At 40.9% G+C, this 27,146-nt stretch overlaps 1 protein-coding gene across 5 annotated transcripts in view; it reads left to right on the top strand.

Moving 5' to 3' along the window:
• Positions 1 to 27,146, top strand: part of GRAMD4 (GRAM domain containing 4) — a 75,488-nt gene that overhangs the window by 23,437 nt on the left and 24,905 nt on the right. For 4 of the 5 annotated variants that reach the window (XM_059847291.1, XM_059847293.1, XM_059847289.1 and 1 more), the window contains exons 2-4: positions 380 to 590; positions 8,765 to 8,885; positions 21,864 to 21,984. In XM_059847291.1, the coding sequence (XP_059703274.1) occupies positions 380 to 590; positions 8,765 to 8,885; positions 21,864 to 21,984 (453 nt within the window). Of the gene's footprint in view, positions 1 to 379; positions 591 to 8,764; positions 8,886 to 13,351; positions 13,473 to 21,863; positions 21,985 to 27,146 lie in introns of those variants that run through there. The other variant, XM_059847294.1, reaches the window with a different exon arrangement.

Raw genomic sequence — 27,146 nt, 5'->3', positions numbered from 1 at the left:
ATTAAAGTATCACAAATTGAAGAATATTAACTTATAAGCTAAACATTTTTTTTTTTTAATTTCAAATAACCTGTTAGGAGCTGACTTCCTAATCTTTCATTGGAGTGCAGGTTGTTTCTTTCTGCCTATTTTGACTTGCTTTAAAAACTGCCAGAAGAGAGGGGCCATGGTAGTCTGGGAAGAAGGTAAATGATCAACTACTGCAAAGTGAACCGTGCATCTGTTACACTGTGGAAAAAACTTCTGTTAAGAAGCTAAGTATGTTTTTCCTCAAGTGGCAGGAAGGCACTTGAAAGATGGGAGTAGTTAGTGATAAGAATGTGTGTATTTAGATTTATTACAAGCTTTCTAAAATACTCTTGATTTCTTGATCTTGCAGAGACTCCAACCGTCATGTTAAGGTAAAGCAGAAAAGTGCAGTGCTGAACATGCTAAAGAAGTTGGACAAAATAAGGTTCAGAGGTCACAAGAGAGATGAGTTCCTTGATTTAGCAGAGTCTCCAAATGCTTCAGACACTGAATGTGGAGATGAAATCCCGGTGAAGATACCTCGAACGTCAGCTCGAGACAATGAAGAGCTGAGAGACCCTGTAAGTACACAAATTAGGTATCATTATGTTATGTTACTTAGTTTTCAAGCAGAAAAATAACAGAAGTTACTAATTCTTTATTCTTGTATTACGGTTGTAAAACTTGAAGATTGTGGGTTAGGAAGTAACTTTTCAGCAATAGGCCTTCATTTTGTGGAAAGATCAATTAATTTCTCGATATTAGAGTTCCCTGTCCCTACTTCTAATTGTAGATATTGTGAGTTGACAGGATTGTTAACTCTGGTTTTTATTTGTTTTGTTGAATTACTGATGAACATGTGAAAGAGAAAAGGCAGCTTTTCAGCCTGAGGAGCTTAGATCTGCTCAAATGACTCTGTCCAGGACTTTAAGGATAAGACTTCTGGTTTCTTCATTAGTGTTAGAGGGTCACACCAGCTCCTTCTCCACTGCAGTGCTGTAACCAGTAATGCTTCCATGCAATTAGAGCTGGTTTAAACCTGTGAAGGCAGTACTAGAACGTTTTGGTGCTTATAAGCAGAAATACCAAAGCACACCTACCTTTTTCAAAGACGTTGCTTCAGGGAAAGTTAAATATTTGTTAAAAAAGTAAAATAAAATCCTTCTTTAGGTGTTGAAAAATGGCTGTGGATCCACGAGCTTGGGGTGCTACTGTATGAGTTTAGATTTGTCTATATAATTGTATTGTGGAAGTGACTTGGAATTCAGAACTTGTATCACCCCATGAAAACTTCCTGTGCAGTTTTTATCCCCAAAATGTAATCAGGCTGTTGTCTGAAGGCTCATTTCTAGGAGCTTGGGGCTTGCTCACAGGAAGCTGTAAACGAAAAGATTTTAAACTGTATATGCTTATGCATCTCCTTTGGGGTTGGCAGCTTGTATCTAGTTCTGTAGCTAGTAGCTTTATTAAATTTAAGTGGCTTTCATGGTACTACATACAGCCCTGCTTATGGAGAGCTTTTTTCCAGAATGTTTTTCCTGTGATCATGGAACAAGCAGGTGGTAATGACAGAGCATGTTTTGGTCACAGAAAGTCTGTTATATGTAAATCCTCAAGCTTCTCAGACAAGGAAGTCTGAAAAATGCTATTCTTCTGCTCTTATTCTACTGAAGACATTTGTCATTTGTTAAGATGTAAGTATTGTGCATACTGGGACTAATCTCTGATGCTGTCCTTCCAACATGGTATTTTGTGAGTTTTTAATAGGTAAATTCTGTCTTATTTTCATTAAACTTTTCATTAGGCTTTATGTTTGGTGTTGGTATATATGCCTTTTGTATTTGATCAGAAGTATCTGGATGGCAGAGCTAGAGGCTACAGAAAGATCTGCCTTAAACTCCAGGTACCATTTTCTGTATTTCTTCAGTGGAATAGTAGCTCCTGGGTGGCATGGAGGGTAGCTGAGGGCACAGCAAGGTAAACTTGTAGTTTTGAATAGTAATAAAGCCTTAACAGCTGCACATCTGCAGTGAGGGTCTCTTTACTCTGTGTGAACTCTGTGTGCTGAGAATGGAACTTGGAGAAGCATTTGCTTTCTGGCTGATTGCATACTGCACTAGGCTGTTGTGGTTTCAGTCCTTGGATACAGTTGAGGGCAGCTATTTAAAATCAGGGAGAAAGAAAGAGAGGGATTCAGAAATGGCATCAAACTTGTTTTGCTCCGCTCCTGATGTTTGGGAGCTCCAAACCCAGGGTGATGCTGGGACAGCCTAAGAGCAGTGGCTGTGTTACAGATATGAGCAAAATAAGCAAATTGCTATGAGGAGAAAGGTCTGATGTATAAGGGATAAATTTCAGATGGGAATTTTGAGAGATTAACAGTTGGCCCTCACAGGCATCTGTGCACTCAGCTCTGCTGCCCATCCCTCAAATCAAGGGAGAAGAAATAATCCCCTGTGCTGCAGAGGTGCCAAGAGTAAAGAAAGCAATGCTTATATATTTAAATCAATATTAAACTAGTGATGTCTGAGGTTGTGTGAACAGTGCAATTCTGAATTATGTCTGTTTCTTATTGAGATTATATAGTTGAGTTGTGCCTGTGTCTAAAACTCATAACTTAAATTGTTTGTACAGGGTATTTTTCTTTTATAGACTCTGTAAGCAACTTAATATTATACTATACACTGATCATGGGAAAACCAAGTCTTAGTGGTTTCTTCCTGTTTAATACCTTTGGGAAACTGTTGAAAGCACACAAAAACCAATGCAAGTCTTCTGTGTAAATGGAAGTTAGGCTACATGTCTTTTCAGATAGATGTGAGCTGTGCTGTGCTTCCACTTCTGTTCTTTCATGTTTTTTATTGAAATCTGGGTACAGAACTCAGGGTCTTGAAAGAGCAAGATTGATGGCTTGGAACTGAACATAGGCACCCAAAATTAGGGTCCTAGTCCCCTTATCTGCATCTTCACTGTCAGCCATTCCCCAGACAAAGACTTCACATCTCTGCCCCTCTCTACTTCCCTCCCCCTGCCCCTGTCTGGTATATTAATCATTATGGAGGCATTAAGGAAAGATCTCTGTCTATTAGAACAGCACTGTACAGTCATATGAATGAAGAACCCTTCTGTGCTTCATGGGTTTGCAGTGCTCTTAAAAATGTGCCTCTTCTTTAGGTATGTAGCTGAACTTGACAAACAAGTGCAAAAGCTTGATATAAATGGAGGTTGCAGAGTAAAAAGCCTTGTCATAAAAGCTTGTGGTTGCAGAGCCCTGACCATCTGCCAGGAGGAGCATCATCCTCTGTTGCACTTCCAGCAAATGAAGTGAATGCTCAGTCCCAGGCCACAGATTGCTCAGTGGCGCTTAGTCCCAACACTTCACGTGCTTTACTGAAGTCACGCGTGTAAAATTCATACCCTGTGAAAAGGCTGGCCCAGAAAGGATGGCCAGATAAAGTAATTTCCTGTTCTTTATCTTTAAACTGATCTTTACCTATTTAGGTCAGTAATAAACATCCTAACCTGTGTTCAGGTAAAGCACACAGCTGGCTTCTGGTCCAAGGACTCTGGAGCAGGAAGGATTTATATTTTCCTTTGAATTCTCAGTGGTTTCTGAGAGTTTTTGTTCAAAAGATGTCTTTATTTGAGCTAGCTTGGATTCATCTTACAGGCTGGCTGCTTGCTTGTGTGGGTTTCCCCCTCTCATTTAAGTGCCCCAGCTACCAGATATGCCTTGAATAGGAGGTACTTTCTTAGGTCCCTGTGGGTGTTTGGACGCTGTGATCAGATCATTGCCAAGACAGCAGTACTGGTTAACAAATTTAATTCTCTGCTAAACATTTCTTTCAATTCCTGAATGGCTTCCTAGATTTCTTCCTTCATTGCCTCTTTGCCAGAGCTGGTTGTTTGGGTTTTTTTAAGGCAAGGGTATTAGACACTCCATGCAGCACTGCTCTTTCTGCATTGTTTTGTAAAATCACCACAACTGCAAAATAGGTAGAGGGAGGAACCTGGTCTATTCCAAATCAATTAGCATGTGATTTGTTGTGACATTAGAAATCGAGGCATTGTTGCTTGCTCAGTAATTAAAGTCCCCTTTATTCAGTGCTACTCTTCCTGTTTGTACAGAAGGGGAGACAAGATCCAGTTCTGCATGCAGGTGTATGAATTAACATGTTGCAGACAGATCACGTCCCCTTCACAGAGCAGAGAAAGAACAAACTGTGTTTAAACCTGTAGAGGCTGGCACTAACCTGGCAGTGAGAATTACTAGTAAAGCTCTCTTGTATCTAGCATATTGTACTGAAAGCAGTCTAATCTACTTATGCAAGTTCCCTGCCAGTGTGCTAGGATTAAATCTGAGTTATTGTGGTACAGAAAACATTACTTTAAATGCTCTTGCAGTATAGCCTCGTTTTCCCTGACACATGTCAATTAAAACCTCAAATGCTGCTCTCTTGGTCATCTCATTTAGAGTGATTGGAAGGTGTAAAGCATGATGCAAACATTACAGTTAAGAAGTTAAAGTCTCTAAACCTGGCTAGCACTAGATTTTTAAAAATTTATGTAGAATATAGCTGTGGTTTAGGAGCATGCCAGTATGGGGATGCTTCCATTAATAGCTACTAAGGATTAACTATTCATGCAGATGCTTTCATTCTTAAGCAATGTTATTGAGTTCTTCCTTTTCTTGCAGCATTCATGGGGAGCCCTTTCATAATTTGAAGTAAGAAAATGCACGTGAAGTGTCAGATGAAAAACTCAGGAGGCTAGAACTTCACGAGACAGCTGTGTCGTGTGTTGTATTGCTGAAGACTTCCTCCCTCCTCTTTTTTCCTTAAATGAATTGAAGTTAAAAATCTCTATTTTGAACTACCTCTTCCCTGTGTTGTGTCCCAGCCACTTTCTGGGCTCTGAGGAGTGACTTGAATGGATGACTTCTCCCCTGGCATTGGCATGTTGTGTCCTCACTGCTCCCCATCCTTTGTGTTTGAGACCTGCTCCTCTCCAAGTTAATGCCAAACTTGGAAATTAGACCACCATTTTGTGAGATATTCTTAGACAAAAATCGTCCACATACATATGATGTTGTGGAAGGAAATTAGAAGCATAGAGTTGGGCAGTTGTGTTTCTGTGTGATACTGAAGAGGTGCTGTGCTGCAGGTGGAGAGGACAGATCCACATCCGCTTAGCTGGGAGGTGGCTGGGACCCTTTCTGTGGCTGTACAGCAGCAGTGGCAGCACACAGAACAAAATCCCAGGGCTCACAGGATGAAGAGTCTTGGAGAGGGAGGGCAGAGAAGTCTTGGGTTGGGAAGTGCTGCTATGAAAAGCCTGAACTGCAGATAGCTTGGAAAACGCTTTTGTGTGGAGATGGGGGTTTTGGATCTGGAGCTGGATGTGGCTTGGACAAGCAACCCTGAGCTCTGCTAATGGGTTACAGGCAGAAGTGTTCCTTTAACTCCTCTGTCTCTGTGTTCACCTCGGGCATTTCTCTGTCTTCCTCGGCGCTGCCAGGTGCCTCTTGCTTGTGGTCTTGGCTAAGTAATAATGATTGCCAGCCTTTTAAGAGGGCTCCTGTGTCAAATGCTGTCAAAGCTAGCGAGGCAGAAGGAAAAGCAGAAATCTGTGGAAGCCTTCAAGGCTTTTACTGTGAGTCAGAAACTAGAAAGGACATCTGTAGAGTGCAGTGTAGGTAATCCAGCCTGAGTCCCAGTGCTGTCCTGCAGAGGCAGCAGAGAGGAGAAACCTTTACTCAGATAAAACTGGAATTAATACAAGGATTTTGTTGACTTGTGAATTGAACCAGATATGCTAGCTTCAGACAGAGGGACTTTTTTGAATTCAGAGGCAGGCAGTTGACCTTCAAGAAATGTAGAGACCTTATTTCTTGTTTTCTTAGGTGTGTTGGTGTGGGGAAAAGCTTCGGTGACAGAGACATCTGCTTAAGTGTTTCCCATATCACTGTCCTGGGTGTCCTCAGTTTTTCTGAGTGTTTCTAAATGGTACTCATAAAATGTGGTGATGTTAATTTTGGAAATTGGGTACACCACCAAACTTGTGTCACTGTGTATCTTAGTAAACCATTTTACTATTACATGTTAATTACATTATCTTGCTCCTAGTATTCTAGTGATCAGCCTTATGTTTTAACTCAGTGGATTTTCTTTCTCCTCTCTAAGTTAGAAGGTCATTTTAACCTTTTGTAGCTAGTTTAAAGATGTGTACCTTCTGATTTTTAACCCATTTGTGGATGTCAGCTGCTTGGATCCAATGCTTTAGCAGATAAACATTTTTGGAAACCGTAAGAAAGACTCATGTTAACTGATATCACTCTCCCCAGTGCTCTGCACCTCTTGCTCTTTCCTTCTTCCTTAGAGGCACAGTTAAGGCATCCTGGGCTTTAATTATTGACTCAACAGCTCTGAAGAAGCAAAAGCAGAGCTGGTTCTCTAGGCATATTTCTGAAATGTAGCACATCTTTGGGTAAAATATATTGAGTACCTTCAGTGAGGATGAAAACTTGAATATGCTTAGGTACTTGCTAGCCCCTTTCTTTTTCCTGTCCTCATTCATCTGGGGTGGGGACCAGCTGCTGTCTAAGCATGGGGCTGATGCCCAGAGTTCAGACACATTTCTTCTGAGTACAGCACCTTGCTCTTTCTCCTGTCTGTGATTTTATTTATTTATCAATAAATTATTTAAGCAGTGGCACTGTTTTTTCAGACAGGTCCCTGTGAAATCCTGTGGGCTGGGAGCAGAGATTGTCCCTATGTGCTAGATGTGGGTGTACAGAAAGCCATGCATTAACACCTGGGCAGCAGTTTGAATTTTAATAACACTTCCCTTGTGCCTGCACATGGAGTGTGTTGTAAGGGTGCTGCTTTTCAGCTTCAGCCCCACCATCCTCCTTGGGGCTCTCCAAATGTCTGGCAAGTGATAGCACTAAATCTTGCACTGTAAATAAATACAGCCCAGCCCTGTAGATAAGAGATCAACACAGAGGTTAATTTGCATCAGATCAACACAGAGGTTAATTTGCATCCTGTGCTCATCTGATAATCCTCTGCAGTGGCTGGAGCAGTTGCAAATGGCATCTCTCACTGCACCTCCCTGGCTAAAGGCAGGAGTGATGCTGTGCTGCAGCTCCCGGTGTGAGGGCTGCCCTGGGCTCTGTCCCTCTCTGCTGTGGTGTGATTCGTGCCAGCTCCAGAATGGGAAGTAGCCCAAGGCTGCTGCTGAGCTAACAGCTCCTGCTCCTCCTCAGGGCCAGCAGCGTTGACAGAGTGCTGTGTGGGTGGGTGCTGCTTAGGGGACTGGAAATAGCATCTCTGCTTGGCACTGTGTTGAGCAAGCCCAGGTGGGGCGTTGGTGCTAGGTAAATGCTGGGCAGTAACTGCCTACAGATTGCTGATATGCCTGTACAGACAAATTCTGAGGCTTAAACTCAGGATCTGCTCTTAAAGTCAGTTTCAGTGCAAACAAGAAAACAGATGTTTAATAGCTATTTCCACACTGTTTTATCTTGAAAGTGCAAATCAATCCCAACTGTGAAAGTACTTTGCAAGCAGTAAGCTTTCTGCACATCTTTCCTAAAACATAGAAAATGTCTTATTTAATGTCTTCTGTAGATTACTTGAATTTATATATGTATGTAATTTAAGCTGTCATGGTTAAATGCATGCAAGCTGGTGTTTGAAAGGAATACAGTTCCTGCATGTTTTCAGGGTTCAGACAAGGAGTGGGGAATAGTCAGAATACGTAAATAAATTCCTTTTTGTCTTGAGATAATTTTTGAGATGTAGGCTTTTGTAATTTATCTCTTTGGTTTTGAGGATAAGCTGCTAGAGCAACTCCTGTAATTCTCATTGACAGATTTTTATACCTGATGTGGACTGTACACAAGCACTGAGCAACCATTACCCAGGAGATGCCCTCACCCACTCTTTTCCCTGCTGTCTGAAAATGCCCACTTTAGGAGAGAAAGAAGGCATCACCTGCCTTCTGCTCTGTGGGCTTGGGGTTTTTCTGTGTTTAATTCATGGAGGTGGTGGTTGTCAGTGGTCTCACTAACTAATCAAAGCGCTTTTTAATTCCTGCTTTCTGCAGTATTTTCAGTATTTTCTGTTGAGTTCATTCTGGGGGTGCTGGTAAATCTGTTGAGGCATGCAATATTCTGATTTCCCACTCTCCTAGCCTGCCAGGGTGAGCTCCTGGGCACCAACAACATCCTTCTGGAGTAACTGGGAGAGTTACTGTTGTGGGGGAGTGGAGAACCCCTTCCTTGCTCAGAGACTGTGATCTTGAAAATTACACATTCCATAGATGGATGTGAAATATACAATATGTGTTTCCCAGTAGCTCATTAATTATCTAGAAAAGTATTACTTTTGCCAGCTTCACAATTTTATGTTTAAAGTGTGTAGTATTGACCATTCATTCTATGGGAAGGGGAGTGGGGTGGTATAAATATGGCTTTTCACTCAGCAGAAGAAGGGTTAAATGATGATGCAGTAGAACTAGTGAGGGTGGTGGTGGGAAATACTTGTTTTCTGTGCCTTGCCAAGGTTTGCAGAAGTGTGTTCTGTAAACTCACATTTGATTAGCATGTTTCTCCCATGCTTGTTTCTTTACTGCCCCAGAAATCAGTTGATGTATTTCAATCGCGCGAGCGCGCACACACACACACACACACACACACACACACACAAAGAAAATCCTTCTGAACTTTCAGTATGTTCTGGCTTTCTTATAGGCTGGTCCAGGGACCATCATCATGGCTTCAGGAGTCCAGGATTTTAACAGAACAGAGTCTGACAGACTGAATGAGATCAAAGGTCACCTGGAAATAGCCTTACTGGAAAAACACTTTTTACGTAAGTATAAAATGCTCTGTGGAGGGGAAGAGTTTAGGCCTTCTCAAATAATGTTTCTCTAACTGTAGGAGTTGGCATCAGAATTTTGAGATGTACTGATGTGCAGATAGTACATGGCTTTATGTTTCCCTAAGAAGAACTTTAAAGCATTCCCAGGGTTTCTGGGTCACTTGGGTATTTTTTTCCTCATTGCATTCCTCACAACGTACTCACTATGTGACAGAAGCTGCGTAGTTGAAGTCTTGATGTTGACATCTACAGGTTGTCTTAGAACTAAGTCAACCTTAATGTGCCTGCAATAGATGTTTTTCTTTCTAGTAGTAATTGCTAAGAAGACATTTTTAAAGGGGAGACCAGTTCATTTTCGTGGCAGCTGTTTCAACACATAATGCACCTTAAAACACGTGTCTCTTAACATGATGTGTATTATTGCTAAGTGGTGTAAGAAATACAGAGAAGAGTGTCTAGAAATTTAAAGTGCTGGTTTTTTTGGGTTTATGCTTGTATATGTGTACATATATGTGTATAATGAAAAAAAGTTGTCATTCATGGCTGGAGGCAGCTGCAAGATTTTGGGGGTTTTATCTCAGCAGGTATGAACTGTTGATTTTTAAGTCAGGATAGTTAAAAATAGAAAAACAGAAAACAAAATAACTTGATACAAGTAGAGATCTATGTAATAAACGAATGAGAATTCTTGCTCAGTTGCTTCCCAAAATGGCCATTTTAATATTTTGGTTTTGAACTTCAGAGTATGAGGGTTGTTTTTATGTGTTCAAAGCTTGTCAGATATTTTCTAAGGAGTAGAAATAACAAGACTATAGATTCTTTTCAATTTCTAGGCTATAATCCAATGACAAGACTTAGGTTTTTATCTTCAGCATGTTCTCAAGGATTTGTCATTAATTTTCTGTGACTTGTTTTTTGCTTGGCAATATTTCTTTGATATGTTTTCCCCCCAGCCTGATAAAGGAGACTGGGCAGGAATTCCTAACAAGCTGCTGTCAACTTCCACCGATACCTGGAAGAGGTATCAGGGTTGGAATGTCAGGCAAAAACTGAAAGATCTGTTTGACTTGCCTTGTTAGTTTCAGTGATTTACTTGAATGTTATTTAACTATTTGGTAGAGAGTTACCATGTATTCCTCCTTCCATCCCCAAAGATACATTGCTTAAGCTCCTGTTACACAGCTGTTTTTAGGCTAGGTTGGACGCATGCGATTTCTCGGTGCAATCTAATGTGCATCAGAAGCAGCAGGACTTAGCAGAACTGATTTCTGATTTGAAGTAGGATGTGCTTTTTGATGTACAAATGTGGTCGGGCTCCCAGGCACTTCCATGGCCAGTGAATTCATTCTCCTTCGTAGTATGTTCTTACAGTAACTAAATGGGTCACACAGGTTTGTGAATATTGGTAGTCTTCAGGTTCCTGCTGTAATTTGAAAACCTTCTGATTAACTGTTATTTGTAGCTGAATCATTTTTCCTTTGCACAGACCATTGTAGTGAACTCCAAGATGAAGGATAAGGAGGATAAAGTTTATCCCTTTGTGTAAACTGTGAGCAGATGTTTCGGGGTTCAGGCCAGTGGGGTGGTTTAGCTGGGTGCCTTGAGTCAGCCAGGGGTGTCTCCAGCCCTCACCTCTTCACCAGAGCCTGATGTTAGCTGTAGCTGAAATAACAGTGTTGTCCTGACAAATTGGTTGTAACTCTGTACATAAAAACAAGAGTAAGAATCATAGACTGGTTGAGAAATAAGTAAAATAAAGCTTATCCCTTATTTGGCCATTTTCCATTCAAAATTTTGGGATGAAATAGGTCACCATGTTTGTCAGTTGGAGTGAAGTACGAGTTCAGCTTTTGTGTATGGCTCCTGAGTTCTTAGCTTTCCTTTTTCCTTCTCTTTTGAGTTAGTTTGGAATTTTTGATACTAGAAATGCTTCATTATTGTTTTCTTCCCAAAAGTGAACTAATGGTCTGCAGAAAAACATTCTTGAAATGTGCAGTTGGTTCACTTCAGTTTGCCCTTGGAAGAAAGCCTGGCCATTATTTTTTTAAAATCCTATTGCTGCAGTAGGTGTTTTTAGGAAGGCTAGTTGCTCTGCAGTATCTCCATACTATTTTTAATTATGGAATCCCTTAAGGACACATTGCTATGATTGTAGTTTTGCATAAACTGTTTGCCATATCCACGTACTCCATTTCCTCCAGCTGGGCATGCAAAAATCAAAGCAATTGCTAGTTAGTGAGGGAAATATCTAAAGTTTAATGCATTTGCTTTTTAATGTGCTGTGATTCTACTTGTTATCAGCTTGATTCTGACTTTTATTTTGTCTCTTCTATACTTTTATTTGTATTGGTGTCATCAGCCAGGAGATTTAAGGAGGAGAGATTTCCTCTCAGCTCTACGTCATGTGTAATGTACACATACATTACACTGCTGCAGGTCAATGTGGGTCTGTAATTTGAGGTGCCTGGCTAAAGTTTTTCTCTAAACTCCATTCAACTGTTAGTAGGCACAAGCCATGGGTGCAGTTTGGCTGAGTAGTACATTCAGTGAAACACATCCCAAACCTAACTGTAGCCTCTACAAGCTGCAGGGGAAATCCAGAGCAAGTAAATATGGAGACAAGCTGTTGTCTCTAAGGGGGAAATATCTTCATCTGAGATGCCAGATGAATGAATGCCTTCTTTAGCAAAGAGGTAATCTAAACACCCAGAGATGTGAAGATGGAGAGGAATTGCTTAGTGTGTGCAGAGCTGTAAATGCAAATCAAATGTGTCTGGAAATGCAAGGGGTTTAAGCTGTGGATTGACAGGAGGGTGAGGCACGTGGAGAATGGGATCTTAGATAATATCTTAAGCAAGGGGGAGGGATCATCTGATTCTCCCAGCTAAAGGGGCTAAAGTTGCTTTTCCTGTCTGTGTGGGAATGGTCTTAATCTCTTTGATCTAATGGCTCACTCTGAGCCTTATTATAGGAATGCTGAAAATGTGCCTGTTGGGTTTGTGGTATTGGTGTGGGTTCCTTCAGAAAAAGTCTTGGAACACCAGCTGAATGAAGAGTGCAAAGGGCTTAGTCTGCTGGAGTTTCCAGTGCATGTGGTTGGAAAAAGCTTAGTCTTGGAGCTGGGACAATCAGAATAATTTATTTCTAAAGGACTTCCTGTTATTATAACCTTGTTTTTAATACAAGAGAATACTGCCTTGGGCTAGTTGAGGGCTCAGTTTGGGAAGGCAACTACTGACCCAGGGCAGTTAGATTGATATGCTAAGATTAGTAGTGATTTTAGTGTTTCCATTTTAAAACCTGGTTGTATCTTAATAAAAAATAAAATTGTACTTGCTGCTGTTGTATATGAAAGACAAAACAACCAACAAAACAATCTTTCTGCTTTTGTACCTTTTTCTGTTTGAGGTAAACACCTTGCTTCCTGTTACTTCCTGTGCCTGCTTATAGAGGGCAGTTTTGGAGATAGCAGTGCTCTTGTCCTGGTGCCACAAGGTGCTTTGTGAGCACACATGCATCCTGTGACTTACATGAAGTATTAGCTAATTCTAATTCAAGGGTGTTGAAGCCTTTTGCAATGCGGAATTCAGTAGCTCAGGAAAGAGGAGTTGGTAGCAACAGCTGAGAGTGAATAAACCAGGTGACTCTTAGCGAAGAGGGTTAGTCATGAACTGGTAAATCAAAGGAACCTCACATGAGGATGAGGAGTACTAGAAGGAAATATAATCTTTTCCCACAGGGGTTTTTGCATTCCACGCCATACAGCAGTCTGTGGCAGGAGACTTTAGGGTCTCACCAAATCAGTGGTCTCAGTCATGATGTTTATACCACATGACAGAAGAAGCTGGGATTATGTTGCTTTCCCATTGAAATTTCTGCTCTGGCACACTGTTCATCCTCGTGCCTTTTTGAACCATTTATGTGACTAACTCCACAGTATTTTCTCTGGCTCACACTTTCTGTTATAAATGATGTGATGATTCTTTCTAAGAACAACCTAGAAGAATTCTGACCTCATGGAAGTAGAGTTCTAGAAAACCATACATGATTCTCAGGCAGAACTGACAAGTTAGAAAGTGTTAAACCTCAGAGGCCAAGCGTGTGCTGACCAGCAAAAGGCCTATGCTGAAAAGTCCAGTTCTGTGCAGAAATGCTTATACCTCCTCAAATAGTCCCAGTCATTCTATGCAACAAAGAGACAGTGAAGCTGCCCAATTTCCAGCTGTGTCAGAATACCTTTTGGTTTAATTTCTCCTGATATGAGGGTCACACCAGCTGCAGTAGCAGAGCTAGAGAAGAGCAGAAGAATAGATTCACTGCATTGGTTTTGCTGTTTTCTTACTGACTTAGCAGTCTGTAATCTGAACCTTAGGTTTAGAAATTTTGAAGCAGAATCTAGAGCTGATTTGAGCTGATTTACATAGCAGGTGGAGACCCTGGCAAGAGAATAAGCAGCTGCTGTGTTTATCTGAGAGACCCAAATACCAGCTGTGGGGCATTCCTTGCTACATGGTCAGCCCTTGGCCAAGTGATCCTGATGCTGCACCATGGGCTCTGAAATAGAGTGTGCTGATGCTGGTGAGTGCTGAAGGTGCTCTGGCATTGGAGCTTACCCTGGGTTTCTCACATCCTTTACTCCTTCCTCTAAATTTCCTTTCTTTCAGTGTAAAATCCTGGACTCCTTAGCACTAAATATGTGTCCTTGGGAGATTTACATGTCTCTTTTGAGATTGTAGACTTCCTCTGATGAAGACTGGTTTGCCTACGGTGACTTTTGGGAAATCTTTAATGTTTATCCTGGGCACTCAGAGATGACGCAGTAAAAATATGTGAGTCCAGGCTTTGCTATAATGCTGTCTCTTTACTAGAGCTGCTGTCATTTGCTTCCTGACAAATTTTAAAGTTTTTCTAGGTCTGACTTCTGACTGGGAGACTTCTCAAAAATTGCAGAAAGTTTCTTAAGAGGAGTAGGAAAGATTTTGCTTATACCCAGAGATACTCAATATGTATGTTAAGTTCATTTCTAGCCTTCCTGGGGGAAAAAAAAAAAACCAACTCCAAAACTCTGACTTCATTTTCCTGGCAATGTTGTTGGAGGGCACAGTTGTGAGCAAGGACTTCAAGGACTCTGCTCTGACTGGTGAAAGAGACAGATAGGGCTTTTGCTTGCTCTCAGCTTGGCTTCCAAGAGCATGAGGCTCCTCAGACCAGGGTAGAGGGAAAGGATGTGACTCCATCCCAGTACAGCAGCAGGCTGGAGTTCAGGGCTGATCCTTGGTGTGAGCCTGGCTTGTGCAATCTACCCTTGTCATTGTACAAAGCATGCACTTGGTGATGTAGGTGGTGGTGCTGTCCATGAAGATGCCCAAATGCTGCAGGGTCTCGTATTGTCACACTGCCTTTTCATGACTGATGGACCACACAAAATGCAGCACAGTGCTCAGAGGGATGTATTGTTGGAGCTGCTGTGGAGCCTTGAGCAGATCCCACCTACACACTGTGTTATGTGCGTGGGCTGTGCCTGTTTCTGCCTTTTTTTGTGTGTGTGCCCAGCTTGGCTTCATTAATTGCAGAGCTGGTGTGAAAACCCAGGCAGGGCAATGGTCAGCACTGTTGTGCCTCTCCCTTTTGTGTAACTGGGACAGAGATTTTGGGAGCTCCATGTGGAACCTGCATTTCCCTGCTCAGCTTAGTAACACAAAAGCCTTGGAAGAGCCTGCTGCTATTCCTAAGCCAGACATTATTTCAGCATTTATAGACTGTTTCACTTCTGCCAAAACCACAGAGTGAAAACCATTCCTGCAATAATGACAACATTTTTGCAGCTCTGTTTATTTTAGGTGGGTTTTGCAACACTTCTGGCATTTTTATTCTCTGAAATTTCTGAAAATTCATAGAGGAGCAGTATTTTTCATGGCTTTTAAGCTGAACTTTTAAGTGTATCTAGCAATACAAAACTTTCCACTTGATGTTTTGAGAAGGGGGTCTGTTTCAGTAAGCTATATTTTCAGGAAGTGTAGTTTAAAATTGTTCTGTAACGAAGGAGAAATGATCCAGGTCTGTGTCTATCACAACATGATAAAGCTCCACTAAAAGCATTAAATGTAAATGTAAAGTTAATAATTGGTAGTTAGCATAATGATTTTGTGCAAACCGCAGCAATGGCATCTTAGTTATTTCTAACGTCACCCACTCCAAGTAGGACATAACAGGAATGGTGAGAGAGGAGGCTGGAACAGCTTGCACAGAGGAAGAAGACTTCATCAAATATGATGTGTTTTGTAAATCAGTCTTCCTCATCACATGAAAGAGAGCACTTTATATGAAACTCCTGCTGTTCGGTGAGAAGAAGAGTACCAGTGAATATTAGCTGACTGAGAGAGGATGATGGCTCAGACTCTGCCTTCCCTCTGCTGTCTCTGGATCGGAGTTGGCTTATTTCTTATCTGCAGAGCAGGAGTCCTGTCAACACGCTGCTCCCTGTCCTGTAGGCATATGCAAAGAGGCTCAAAAACTGGTCCTCTAAAGCTCTGCTTAGTGTAAGTACTGCGGCAGGAGCTCTGTCTTTGGAAGAGCAAAAGGAAGCACAAAGGAATGATGAAAACAAAACAGAGCAAAAAGTGATTGTTTAACTGCCAAACTGCGTTAAAGTTTTTAAAGGGAAATTAGTATGACTGGTTCTGAAAATGACAGGTCACTTTTTGTTTTGGTGTGTGCAGACTTAGCTGGAGAAAGGTGGTATTGAAAATGAGGGGTTTATATTTATCTGTTTCACTTCTCCACTCTACTAACATGCCTATATAAAACGGGCAGAGAGGAGGGAAGGATATGCACTCAGTAAAGATACTTAATCTTTAATGATTCTGTCTGCCTTTTGGCTTTTTATAACACCAATATTCCTATTAGAAAATCTTTCTTTGCTGTGTGAAAGATTCATGCAAACAAGCAAGAGGCCTGACCACAAGGGAGAGCCATTAAATTGACAAATCAAGGTGTTAAAAAAAAAAAAAAAAAAAATAAAAAGGTGTTCTTCCAGACCAGTTATTGTTCACCTGTGGAACAGCTGTGGAGAACAAAAATACTGGTATCCATTTTGACAAAGGATGTTTTTAGGCTCTTCCTTCATAAAATCCTTGGAGTAATCCTCCTAAGCAGTGAGCTTTGAGATTCCCAAGTGAAGTGTAGAAATCCAAGCATGAAAGATGACATGACCTTAAGAGGTGACTTAAAGAAGAAAGGACAGGTAATGAAGTGGAGCTGCTAGAGTGATGGCTTAAATAAGCACTTTGCCAAGCATCTGGCATGCAAAGTAGAATATCTCACAATGTCTGGGATCAAAGGTAATGTTTTACTGAAATTTTTTGGGTAGATTTATGATAAGTTCTTTGGCAATCTCCATGGTTCTCAAGTCGCTGGTGGAAAAAACACATGCCCTGGAGAAGGAGAATCATGGATCAGAAGAACAGGTAACGAATAATGCACAGTTAAGCTCTGTCTAGTTATAGCTATGAATTGTGACCATGTCTTCAGAGGGGTATGTAAATTCCAGAGTTAGTGTAAGCAGGAAAAAAACAGGTTAGGGAATTCCATTGCAGGTTCTTCCTCCATCACTGCTTGTTGGTCAGACAATATTCTTTCTTGCTTGCTTTATCATAATTGAGGGAGCTGTTCCATGTCTTTCACAGCACATCTGCTGCTGGTTTTAATGGTGAAGACTAAAAGCTCTTCAGTGTCTATGATGATTAAAAAATCTGATGTTTTCACTCCTGACACTTTGTTAGTAGTGTCATATAGTGGGTTTACTTGGGACAAAGTTAACATATTAGCTTTCTGTAGGAATTGGGAGTCTGGCAGGGGTGGAAGCTGCCTGCCCTGAAGACAGCTCCATCAGCACAACTGGTGAGATCCAGATTGAAAGTGTGTGGTTGGGATTTAATGTGTTTAGTAACAATTAAATAATATACTTGAACTCTAGAAATGTTCAAAGGGTTGTAAGGAGATTTACCATGATTAACATAGATGTAGAAGTGTTATTTTTGTCCTGTTAAGTACTGGTGTTTCCCCATGTAAATATGACAGGGTTGCACTCATGCTTTTTGCTCTTTCTAGTTTTTAACTCAGATTAAATTCCTTAGATTTGACACTAGACTGAATTCAGGTCGATAGAAACAGTGACTGGCAGTCTCTAGCTCTGCTCTGAAATAAATTTTTGGTCACTTTGTCCCAGAGGGGGACGTTGCAACATACCTGTAGGTCTGGGAAGAAATAGTATTATATAAAACAGCTACGAGGAGGCTCCCTAATCTACCTTCAATCCTGGGATTAAGGGAAACATCCGCTTTACTGCACAAGCAGTTTTGAATTAGAAATCCAACGTTCTGCCACGCCTTTCTAGGCTGATGTATCATCCTTCTTTTCTAAACACTACTCACATTCTGTTCAGTCTCAGCAGAACTAAATACTGAATACTAAATACTTGGGTATTAAAGTGCTTTTTATCAGAACGTTTCTTACAGATAAGTATTCTGAGGAGCAAACTGAAAATTTTCATTTGTTGTAGTGGCTGATGCTGTAAGATGATGCCACAAAACACTGGGTGCTGCTGTCTTTTAGCAGTTACTTGGTATTCAGCTAAACTTTTTGAAATGCTAAGTCTTTCAATTTGAGTTGTCAAATCCTTAGAGTTCAGGTGCAGCAGTTCCATTACACTTCATAGAGGATAAAATGCTGTAGAAAAACTGAAATGTATAAGTTTTTTTGGTAACCTGTGAGATACATCACTGATTATGGTCTTTACTATGGGGTCAATTCTCCTAGGGTTTACAATGCAATAAGAAGTGTAATGATTACTATCATTGAAACACCACTGTTGCCTTGTCTGAAAGACTTTTATAGCTCATTATAAAAGAGCAGTAGCATCCAGATATTGTTCTGCTTTTCTACATGAGTTGACTTTGCTAGAGAGCTTCTAAAGCATTTTTTTCAGAGTCAGACTTGCTGTCAAAACCTAGAGTTACCCAGTGTGTAGGTATTTAGAGGTTGTGACTGAGTTCATAGGATTCTCTAAGACTCAAGGGCATGGAGGTTTTTGACTCTAAATTCTCTGCTTCATTACGAATTGTGACAAAAATCATGGCTAGCAACTATATGTATGATTTATAACTCAAATATATATATATATATGTGTGTGTGTGTATGTATAAAAGTATATATTGAGCTATTATAAATTCCTGGGAACAATCAGTAATATGGCAGCAACCAAGTATGTATATACTGTTACAGGCTACTGCAAACTTTTCATTAATGAAGCAAACTTTCCAGTAAAACCACAGAAAATGTAATTATAGTGGATTATTTACATTATTATATTTATATGTTATATTATATTTATATTATTTATATATGGTTTACATTAATACCAGTGTTCATCTTATTGGACAGATATCAGAATGGGCCAAACCATCCCAGATGTTGGAGAAGCTGTCCTGGGTGAGGGTCCAAGATCTCTTAGAAAGTTTGTGTGAAGGGTTCATCCTGTTTAGGAAAGGAAAAGTATGTGCAGCATGCAAAGTTCTTGGAGAGAGAAGTTTTGGATAAAAGTTAAGTCATATCAGAGAGAAATAAGAAGTGTAGGACATTGCCACTTCAGCAGCCAATAGATGCTGTTAATTTCTGTATTTCACCCAGAATAGCCAGCAGATGTTGTTTTCTGTTCTCTCATGCCAATTGTTATTTTTCTAGACTGTTTTCTTTTTCCTGCAGATTAAACAGCCAATGGCAATAACCAAGTCTTACTTCCTCAGGATGTTTTCCCTGTTTTCAGACTACTTTTCACCTTTTCAGAATAAGTGGCTGTTGTGGCTCCTTGTTTTTGTGCGTATCAATGGTATCTCAGGGTGTCTCAGGTTTCTAGGTACCAGGCTGTGCATTTCAGAGAGGCCAGCTACACTTCTCAACACTGCTTCTGCTTGCCAGGTCTAGTTCCCAGGCATACCAGCATTTTCCCTGTCAGTATTTCATCAGACACTTTCTTCTTTTGGTAATTTCCCCCCTCTAACCAGGTCACCTTTATGGCTGACCTCATTCACCTGAGTGTCCAGCTAAGACATGCACTGAGCCTCCAGCAATATTTTAATGTTTCTTTCCTTGGAGGAGATAGTGAGCCATGATGGATGTGCCTGGGAAGGAAATTATGGAAACTGAATAATCTGGAACCTTGAAGCTTGATGTTTTATCATTTTGTGTGTGTGCAGAGGGGAGAGGATGTTTGAATTTTGACAGACTGAAGATGAAATCCAAGGATCCCTCCATTCTCATCATCATGGAGGGTACTGATCTGTAAAACTCAGTAGATAGATACCATGGTGAAATATTCTTATGTATTCTTCTCAGGGATCTGTGACCTCTGCTCTTTGTAGCCAGCTTCAGTCATTCTGCAGTTGGACTCTTCAGGGACAGAGAAATTTGCTTTAAAAGTGTAGATCAACTTGGCCAAATGGTCGATTATTTCAGGGGAGAGAGCAAGGAAGTACTTCCCCCCCTTCCCTTCTCTGTGGCTTCTGTTGCTTAGCAGACTTAGGAGTATTTAACTAACTGAACACGAAGGTTTTACAGTGCCAGACCACACTGCTGCCAAAGTAGCAACAAATACTGCTTTAAGGACTTGATGAGGTGGATTTGAATTGCAGTCATGTATGGGAAGGTTAGGAAATGCTCTGAAATGTAATGCTATGACATTCCTTAAGGATTGGATGTTGTATTTTTTTTTTTGTTTGTTTTATAGGAGTTCTGCCTCTTTCACTGTGTACCCTTTAACTCTGCCTCTTTCCATAAAGAATATTTGGCACTGCTTGTCCTCTTTGGAGGACAAGAGGTACAATTTCTGGAGGTTTTGTTTTGGTTTTAGTAGTACAAGATGTAGTGCAATCAGAACAGCTGGAATTAAGAAAGCTGGAAAATCTGACTTTCAAGGACATTGAGGTTAATTTATAATGTGTGTGGTTTTTTATGTACACAAAATGCATGGTCACTTCCTCTTTAATCAAACAAAAAATGCGTAATGAAGAATTTTTTTCCTTTAATGGTCTTGAGAAGATAGCGTCTCTATCAAGCTTTGGAACTTTCTGTGATGTCTTCATGATATTGCGCAAGCTCCAGTGCATTTGAAGTGCAACAGATGTTTCCCCTCAGCTGTGTGCAGGCTCTTGTTCTGGAACAAGGCAAGCCCTTGAAAGTAGGGTAAAATAATTATAAATTTAGTTTTCTTGTTGGATTTAAAATTCCTTGTGGATATGTAATTAGGAACAGCCCCGTATAGAAGTCTGCCCTTATATCCAAATCTTTCCATTTTTTTACAGGAGAGACAATACCTTCTGCACCAGTGACATTTCCCTACCCCATCCTTGGGGATTCTCAGTTTCAGTTGCTGGAGGATGACGTGGGGGTTTCTGTGCTCCATCTCTTCTTCCCAGGGTCACTGTCTCTCAGTGGGAGATGGGTAACAGCACTCCTTTCTTTTTGGTGGAGTTCAGTCTGTAGCCTCACAGTGGAAGCCATAGTGTCCCCTTGGTTCATGTATCTTCTTCCCATCTCTCCTAATTCTGGCACTCTGAGGCTTCTACTGTACTGCAGGAGTGCAGACAGTCAGCAGATGAAGTGATGGGACACCCTGCACAGGGCTTCCTGCAGGTCACAGAGAGTGCCTCAGTTCCTCTGGACGTTTGCACTACGGCTTCTGACCTTCTCAAGGAGCATGGTGGTTGGAGTCAGTGAGGCTCACATACCAAAATTCTCTGATTATCAAAGATTTAGAAGGCAGTACATGAGAAGAAACAAAAGACATTGTGTAACAACCCTCTGGAGGGTATAAAATGGTATTCCAGTGTTGTAAAACAATGTAAAAAGCCTGAACCCGTTGTACTTGTAATGGCAGTGGAAATAGAAAGTAGTTTCTCTTCTGGTTTGCTGTAAACTTGAAATACACCTGCTGTTCTGCTATTGATTGTTGTGATTGAACTTAAAAAACATACTGGAGAAAAAATGTAAAGTAAATTTTGATTTAAAAAGAAAAAAAAAAAAAAGAGATTCCCAATCTTATTTTTGCCATGTCTCATGTATGCCTATCTGGGAAAAATTGTCAGTAGTAGTGACCCCATTTTAACTCTAGAGTAAAATAAGGTCATGAGCAAGGACACTGCTAGTGACAAAAAGCAAGGCTAATTAGCCACAAAAAAGCCTTATACATACTTGATACTAACTTTTTGTGAAAAATGTTGTGAGAGTGTGTATGTGTTTGTATAAGTAAATATGTGAGTATATTTATAGATATAATTATTACATGGAAGTTAGTAGGGCACACAATAACCTCGGAAAAGTGTAAAAATTTTAACTTAGTTTCTTGTTTCAAAACCCTTTCTTAAAATTATGATGTGCTGAGGGTCATAGAGGGACCGTCTGACTTACTGCCAGAAATTGATGGGCATGGGTTTTTATGGCATCATATAACTTCTTTTGAGTTTATGGTTTTGTGTTTTCCTCTTCCCCATGAGGGAAGAAAGCAGATAGTTTTTTTTGTTGTTGCTGTTATGACCTCTGGATTTAGCAATAGACAGCCTTTCCTGATGGTTATTTCTTCGGAGAATCAAGAGTATGTCATGTTTAAGTAAAGATAGCTTGTACCAAGGGCTTATTTTGCATATTGAAAAGAAAACTTTGGAGTTATTTTCCTCCTTGCTTAACAATTGTAATGAAACATTTTGTACTTGATACAGCTGTGTGCTTTTTATGAAGTCTGTCTAGCCCTTGAATACTTGTTTTTTTTTTTTCTGGTGAACACATTTGGTATAACATAGCTAAAAAATAAATCCCCCACACTGAATCTGTCATAATTAGATTTTAAAATTTCTTATAGAAATACTTCAGGGTAACTAAATCTTTATCTTCTTCTTCTTCTTCTTCTTTAATTAACAGAGGAGGAGCTCAGGAAGCTGAGAGAAGAAACAAATGCTGAAACATTAAGGCAGGAGCTAGAAAAGGAACGGCAGAGGAGATTAGAACTAGAACAAAGAGTCAATGAAGTACTTAAAGCAAGGTAAGAGAAACATCTTCACTATGGAGCTGAAAACCACTTGAGATCTCTGACTGGCTCTGGGAAGTGCTGGTAAAAGCAAATGTTTCCAGCCTAGGTGCTCTTAAAATAAATTACTGGTCACAAAGAGAGCAGCTGTCTATGTTGTCCTGTAAAAAGACATAATTAACATCCATGTACATATGAGTTCCTTGGCCATACATACTGCTGTAGCTGTAGAAGTGCCATGACACTTTCTGGTTGAGATATTTTTCATTTCACCTCTTCTGATGCTCTCCCTCTGGGATCTTGCCTGCCTGGAGCTACTGAATGCCAGAGCTTTTGCCAAGCCATTGCATATGCTTATCCTTCCCAAAACCTGTGTATTCTCCAGACTGCCCAGTCTTTGTTATTCTTACTCTAGCAGCAGCAAGGATGTCCCAGTGCCACAGCAAAGCCCTAAATGCATGTGAGTAACTGAAATTTGAGCCTTTCTTGACACTGCAGTGACAGATGGAAACACCTCCCCATGCTCCTTTCAGCCTCAGGGGCATCCATCTTGATGACGCAGAGCATCACGTTGATGTTGTCTCTCCTTGCTCTGCTTAGCTACACAGATCTTCAGACCACAGCAGTTGCTTGGAGGCTTGGTTGTTCTAGACCCCTTGTGTACGTAACTGCTGTTGTATCTTCCCCAGCAGCAGCTGAGATAACTGGGCTGAGCAGCAGGATCTGTGGCTCACCACCAGGTGCTGTCATCAGCACACAGTGCAGGCTGAGTTGGTGATCACGTGCTAAGCACTGCCACTTACTTAGAGGTGACAAGCAAGAGCAGACAGGCAAAATTTTTTGCTTGGATATGTGGTGTCCCAGTGCCATGCAAATTCTTTCCAGCCTCCCACTTTGTTCTGTACTCAGGTGTAAAAATACCTTCCCTCTCAGGCCAGTCCACATCCACTGGTAGCAATGGAAGTAGGAGCTATTTATAGGAAACATGTGGGCCTACTTTTCTGTTCTCTGTCTGCCTGCTCCTCCCATGGAATCATAGAATTATTTAGTTTGGAAAAGACCTTTAAGACCATCAAGTCCAACCATTAACCCAGCACTGCCGAGGCCACCACTAAACCATGCAGTCCAGAGCCACATCTACATGTCTCTTAAATTCCTCCAGGGATGGTGACTCAACCACATCCCTTGGTGGCCTGTTCCAGTACTAGAGAACCCTTTTGGTGAAGGAATTTTTCCTAATACCAAGTCTAAAACTCCCTGGTGCAACTTGAGGTCATTTCTTCTTGTCCTATAGCTTGTTACCTGGGAGAAGAGGCTGACCCCCACCTGGCTACAACCTCCTTTCAGGCAGTTGTAGACAGCAGTGTGATCTCCCCTGAGCCTCCTTTTCTCCAGGCTAAACAGCCCCTGTTCCTCAACCACTCACTGTAAGCATACACACACACTTCATTTATGGGTGTCAGAAGGTACATTGCAGTCTTTCACTTCAGTCTCTGTTGGCAGACCTGTTATTCATGAATTTATTTAACACTGTTCATTGCTGGAGCTGTCTTCTTCTGGAAACTATGAAGACAACACATTACAGAAGTCCCCTCTTAAATCTTAAAGAAGCATTTTATTTCCTTTCCTTTTTAACAGATTTTATAGTAGTTTCAAGAAGTGCCCTGTAGTTACAGATTTGTAAGATTTGGTGAATTACTGTTCAGCATTCAGTTTATTTGCCATCCTTAATGAGTTCTTTCTCCTCTTACGTTCTCTCCAGACTAGAGTTCCAGCTTTTCCACCTTCTTTAAGAGTACTCCATCCCCTTCATCAATTCAGTTGCCATTCTTTAATTGTTTTAAGAGTTTGAACAGTATTCAGAGTGTTGGTGCACCAAGGCTTTAGATAAAAGATAGATTAGGCCTTCCCTCTTATTCTCAGTACCCACTACAATGGGATTTTTTCAGGTGGTATTTCACGGTGATGGTTTTCCAAAATCCCTGGTTCTGTGCAGGGTTGGTCTATGTGAAGCCTTTGACCTGTGCTTAGCCAGCTTAGAAGGGGCTCCCGAAGCCTGGTTCCCAAGCCAGCACCACAGCTGTGCAGTGGGAAGGTGGCTCAGACTGCTCTGATCTGGACTTTTTTTGAGTGACATTTTAAAGTTGCTCTTACAGCTGGGATGTGAGAGTGCATTTTTATTGCCTGTGCTGGTCTGGCTGTGTCTGGACTGGCATTGCCTGTTCGAGTGGACAGCTGCAGAGGAGCAGCTTGGGCCTGTTGCGTGCTGAGGCTATCTGCTGGCACAGTGACAGCTGTACAGAGCACTGAGCCTTGTTCCCTGCTCTTGGGAGATGAAACTGATGCTTCAGGAAAGGATAATTTCTCACCTGTGACTTGCTGCCTTGAAGAAGTTCCTTGAGATGCAAATTCCAGGTGCTTGTCTTTAGAGCCGGCGCAGGCCTTCAGCCTTGTCCCGAGGGCAGCTGTGCCTGGGCTCCGGGCCCTGCACGGAGAAGGGATACAGGGATCTCCTCGTGCCTGCGGGTCCTGGGGGAGCATGAGGAGCTCTCTTCTTCTGCACAGTGGAGTTTATCATCCCCTCAGAGTCACATCGGGCCCACTGCAGCTTACCAGCACAGGTTTTACAGAGAAAAGAGATGGAAGGTCTTTGTTTATCAATATTTGTGTTGACATCTGTACCTTGTTGGGTGGCGAACAACAGCAAACCTCTAGCAGGAGTGACATTGCTAAATTAAGGTAGGATGACATGGCTCCCTGAGGGCTATTTAGATATCCTAAGGATTACATTAGTCCTGTCAGCTTGGGTATTGCACTTGGGGATTACATTCAGCCTATTATCCTCTCTACCAAGTGTTTCTCTGACTGGTCTCACTACTATTTCAATCTCTTTGTAACAGGCAGGATGCATAAGGTGATAACAAAATAAAACTTTGAAATTTTTTTGGTTTCTACCCAGAGGAGAACAATTTGTTTGTCCATGACTTTTGCTTAACTTGTGCTTCATTGTGTGAAATTCTTCACTGCTTACTATATTTTGCATGTCATTGTGGACATTTAAAAATACTTTTATTAGAACTGTAGGGGAAATGTTGGCTTACATAGTCAAATATGTAATAGCCCATATTTATGCCTGATGGAAATTTAATTTTATTAAGCAAAGTAACTGCAGCAAATTCTGTCTGGTTATGACAAATTCACCCTGCTTCTGAGGTTATTGTTAGCAGTTTTAAAATAGATATTCATATGTCCCCTGGTAGGGGAGGGAGCAGCTTTGTGGTACTTAGTTGAAGGCTGGGGTTTGCATGTACTGTTCTTTTTGCTTGCAGAAGTAAACTAATGCTAATGAAAATCAAACTGTGCTGTGGTATAAGAAAGAAATTATTTTAAAAGTTTCAGTATTCAAAACTATTTGTGAGGCAGATAATACACATATCAATATAAAACATGGTGAAAAATGATCGACAAGGAGAAAACAAATACAAAATCTAGATTTTTTTTTCTAGTGAAGAAGATGGGCTTCCTTTGTTGATGTCACAGTTGTGCACAGGGAAGAGGGTAGAGTGGAAGAAGAGGATTCTTGGTGCTTTTGTTTGTCATGGTGTTTATTGTTTGTATATCTAATTATTCAGAAATATAGTGGCCTCAGCTGAAGTTTTCCACAGATACAGTTCAGAACATCCCAGCATTTGATATGGCAGCTGAAGCTTATGAAATACTGCAAGCAGAATGATGCATAAATAATCTGGAATAGTTTGTGTGAGCTGTAACTGCCATATTTCTAAATTGTGAGTCACGCAGAAAAGAAAACTAACAAAAAGTTTTGCAACACCACTTAACAGCAGCTTGTGACTTATGCAGCACACCTTGTTATTAGTACCATTGTGAACTGTTTTTACAAGGACCAAATAGACAATGCTTCTGCATAAATCACTGTTCCTGCGTTGTAGTTGTGAATAGCAAGGGCTTCTGAAATGTTTGGTGTATTTTAATGGAAGAAGATGGAAAACATGAAAATTATTTAACTTGGTTTTTTAAGAGCTCTTCAGGGTAAGAAGCCATGCATACCTGAAAGATATGTTTTTAAACTGGGCTAAGAAAATACCTGCTTCTTTTTTGCATGTATGAGGTTGGAATGTGCTTTTGATGGAAGTACACAAATATTCAGGTTGCTTTGAGCAGTAGGAAAAGTGTTAACAGCCTTGAATGTCTTCTACAACAGTGGTTGAAAAACTGGTGGTGGGTTTCCTGTGAACTTGGAGTTAGCCTGTGGGAAAATTGCTTTGAATATGTCTGAGAACATCATGGCAGTGACTGCAGTCCAGCAGTTCTGGTTTGCATCCAGTTTTTTGAGGGAGTCTGTTGATTCACAGACATCTCAACTTGCAGCTGTATTCAGGGCCTAATATGCATTTAAAAAAATATTCATTTTAGGGAAATGGTCTTCAGTGTCAAGGTTCCCTTAACTTTTGTGTTATACTTGCAACTAAATAATTAAATAACACTTGGGTGCTGTTCTGTGGGGCAGCACTGAATGGGCACTGCATCAGAGTGTGCTAGTTGCTTTTGAGAGGTACATGTGTCCTGGTCATGAACAGCTCTAATATTCATTAATATTGATGCTTCCCTGACCTCAATATATTAAAATAAAAGAGAGATAAACAAAAAAGACAGTTTGTGTTTGTCTCCTCCACTGTCTGAGGTTTCTCTTATCTGTTTCAAACAGCCTGTGCTTTAAAGGGCAGCAGTCTCTAGTTGCAAAAAGATGACCTAGCTTCATGTTGGGGATATGTTGGTGTTACCAGTTACACCCTTTTTCTGGGTGGAAAGTGTGTCCAAGAGGAATTAATGCAGCTTGTTTTCTTAGGTTCAGGCTGCTGTTAGGAAACCCCCATAGGAACACAGTGTTGTTCTGAGGACTGTTTATGTTGTTCAGCCTTTTAAATTATCTCTGGCATGAAGAGTGGTTTAGAAACCTGGAAAGATAATTTCTTCCCTCTGTCAGTGGTATTGATGAACTGGATGGTTCAACATGACCTCGTTTTGCAATTGAACTTCCCAGTAGGTGTAAAAGCCCAAACAATGAATTCTGAGCTTCCTGTCACAGATCTGTCTGAAGTGGCTAATTATAACCTGATTCACAGGTGCAGTAATGAGCTGTCATTAACCTGATGATT

The sequence above is a fragment of the Haemorhous mexicanus genome, chromosome 5 (genome assembly GCF_027477595.1).
Source record: "Haemorhous mexicanus isolate bHaeMex1 chromosome 5, bHaeMex1.pri, whole genome shotgun sequence".
NCBI classification, from domain to species: domain Eukaryota; kingdom Metazoa; phylum Chordata; class Aves; order Passeriformes; family Fringillidae; genus Haemorhous; species Haemorhous mexicanus.
This window is presented reverse-complemented; position numbering and strand designations above follow the sequence as displayed.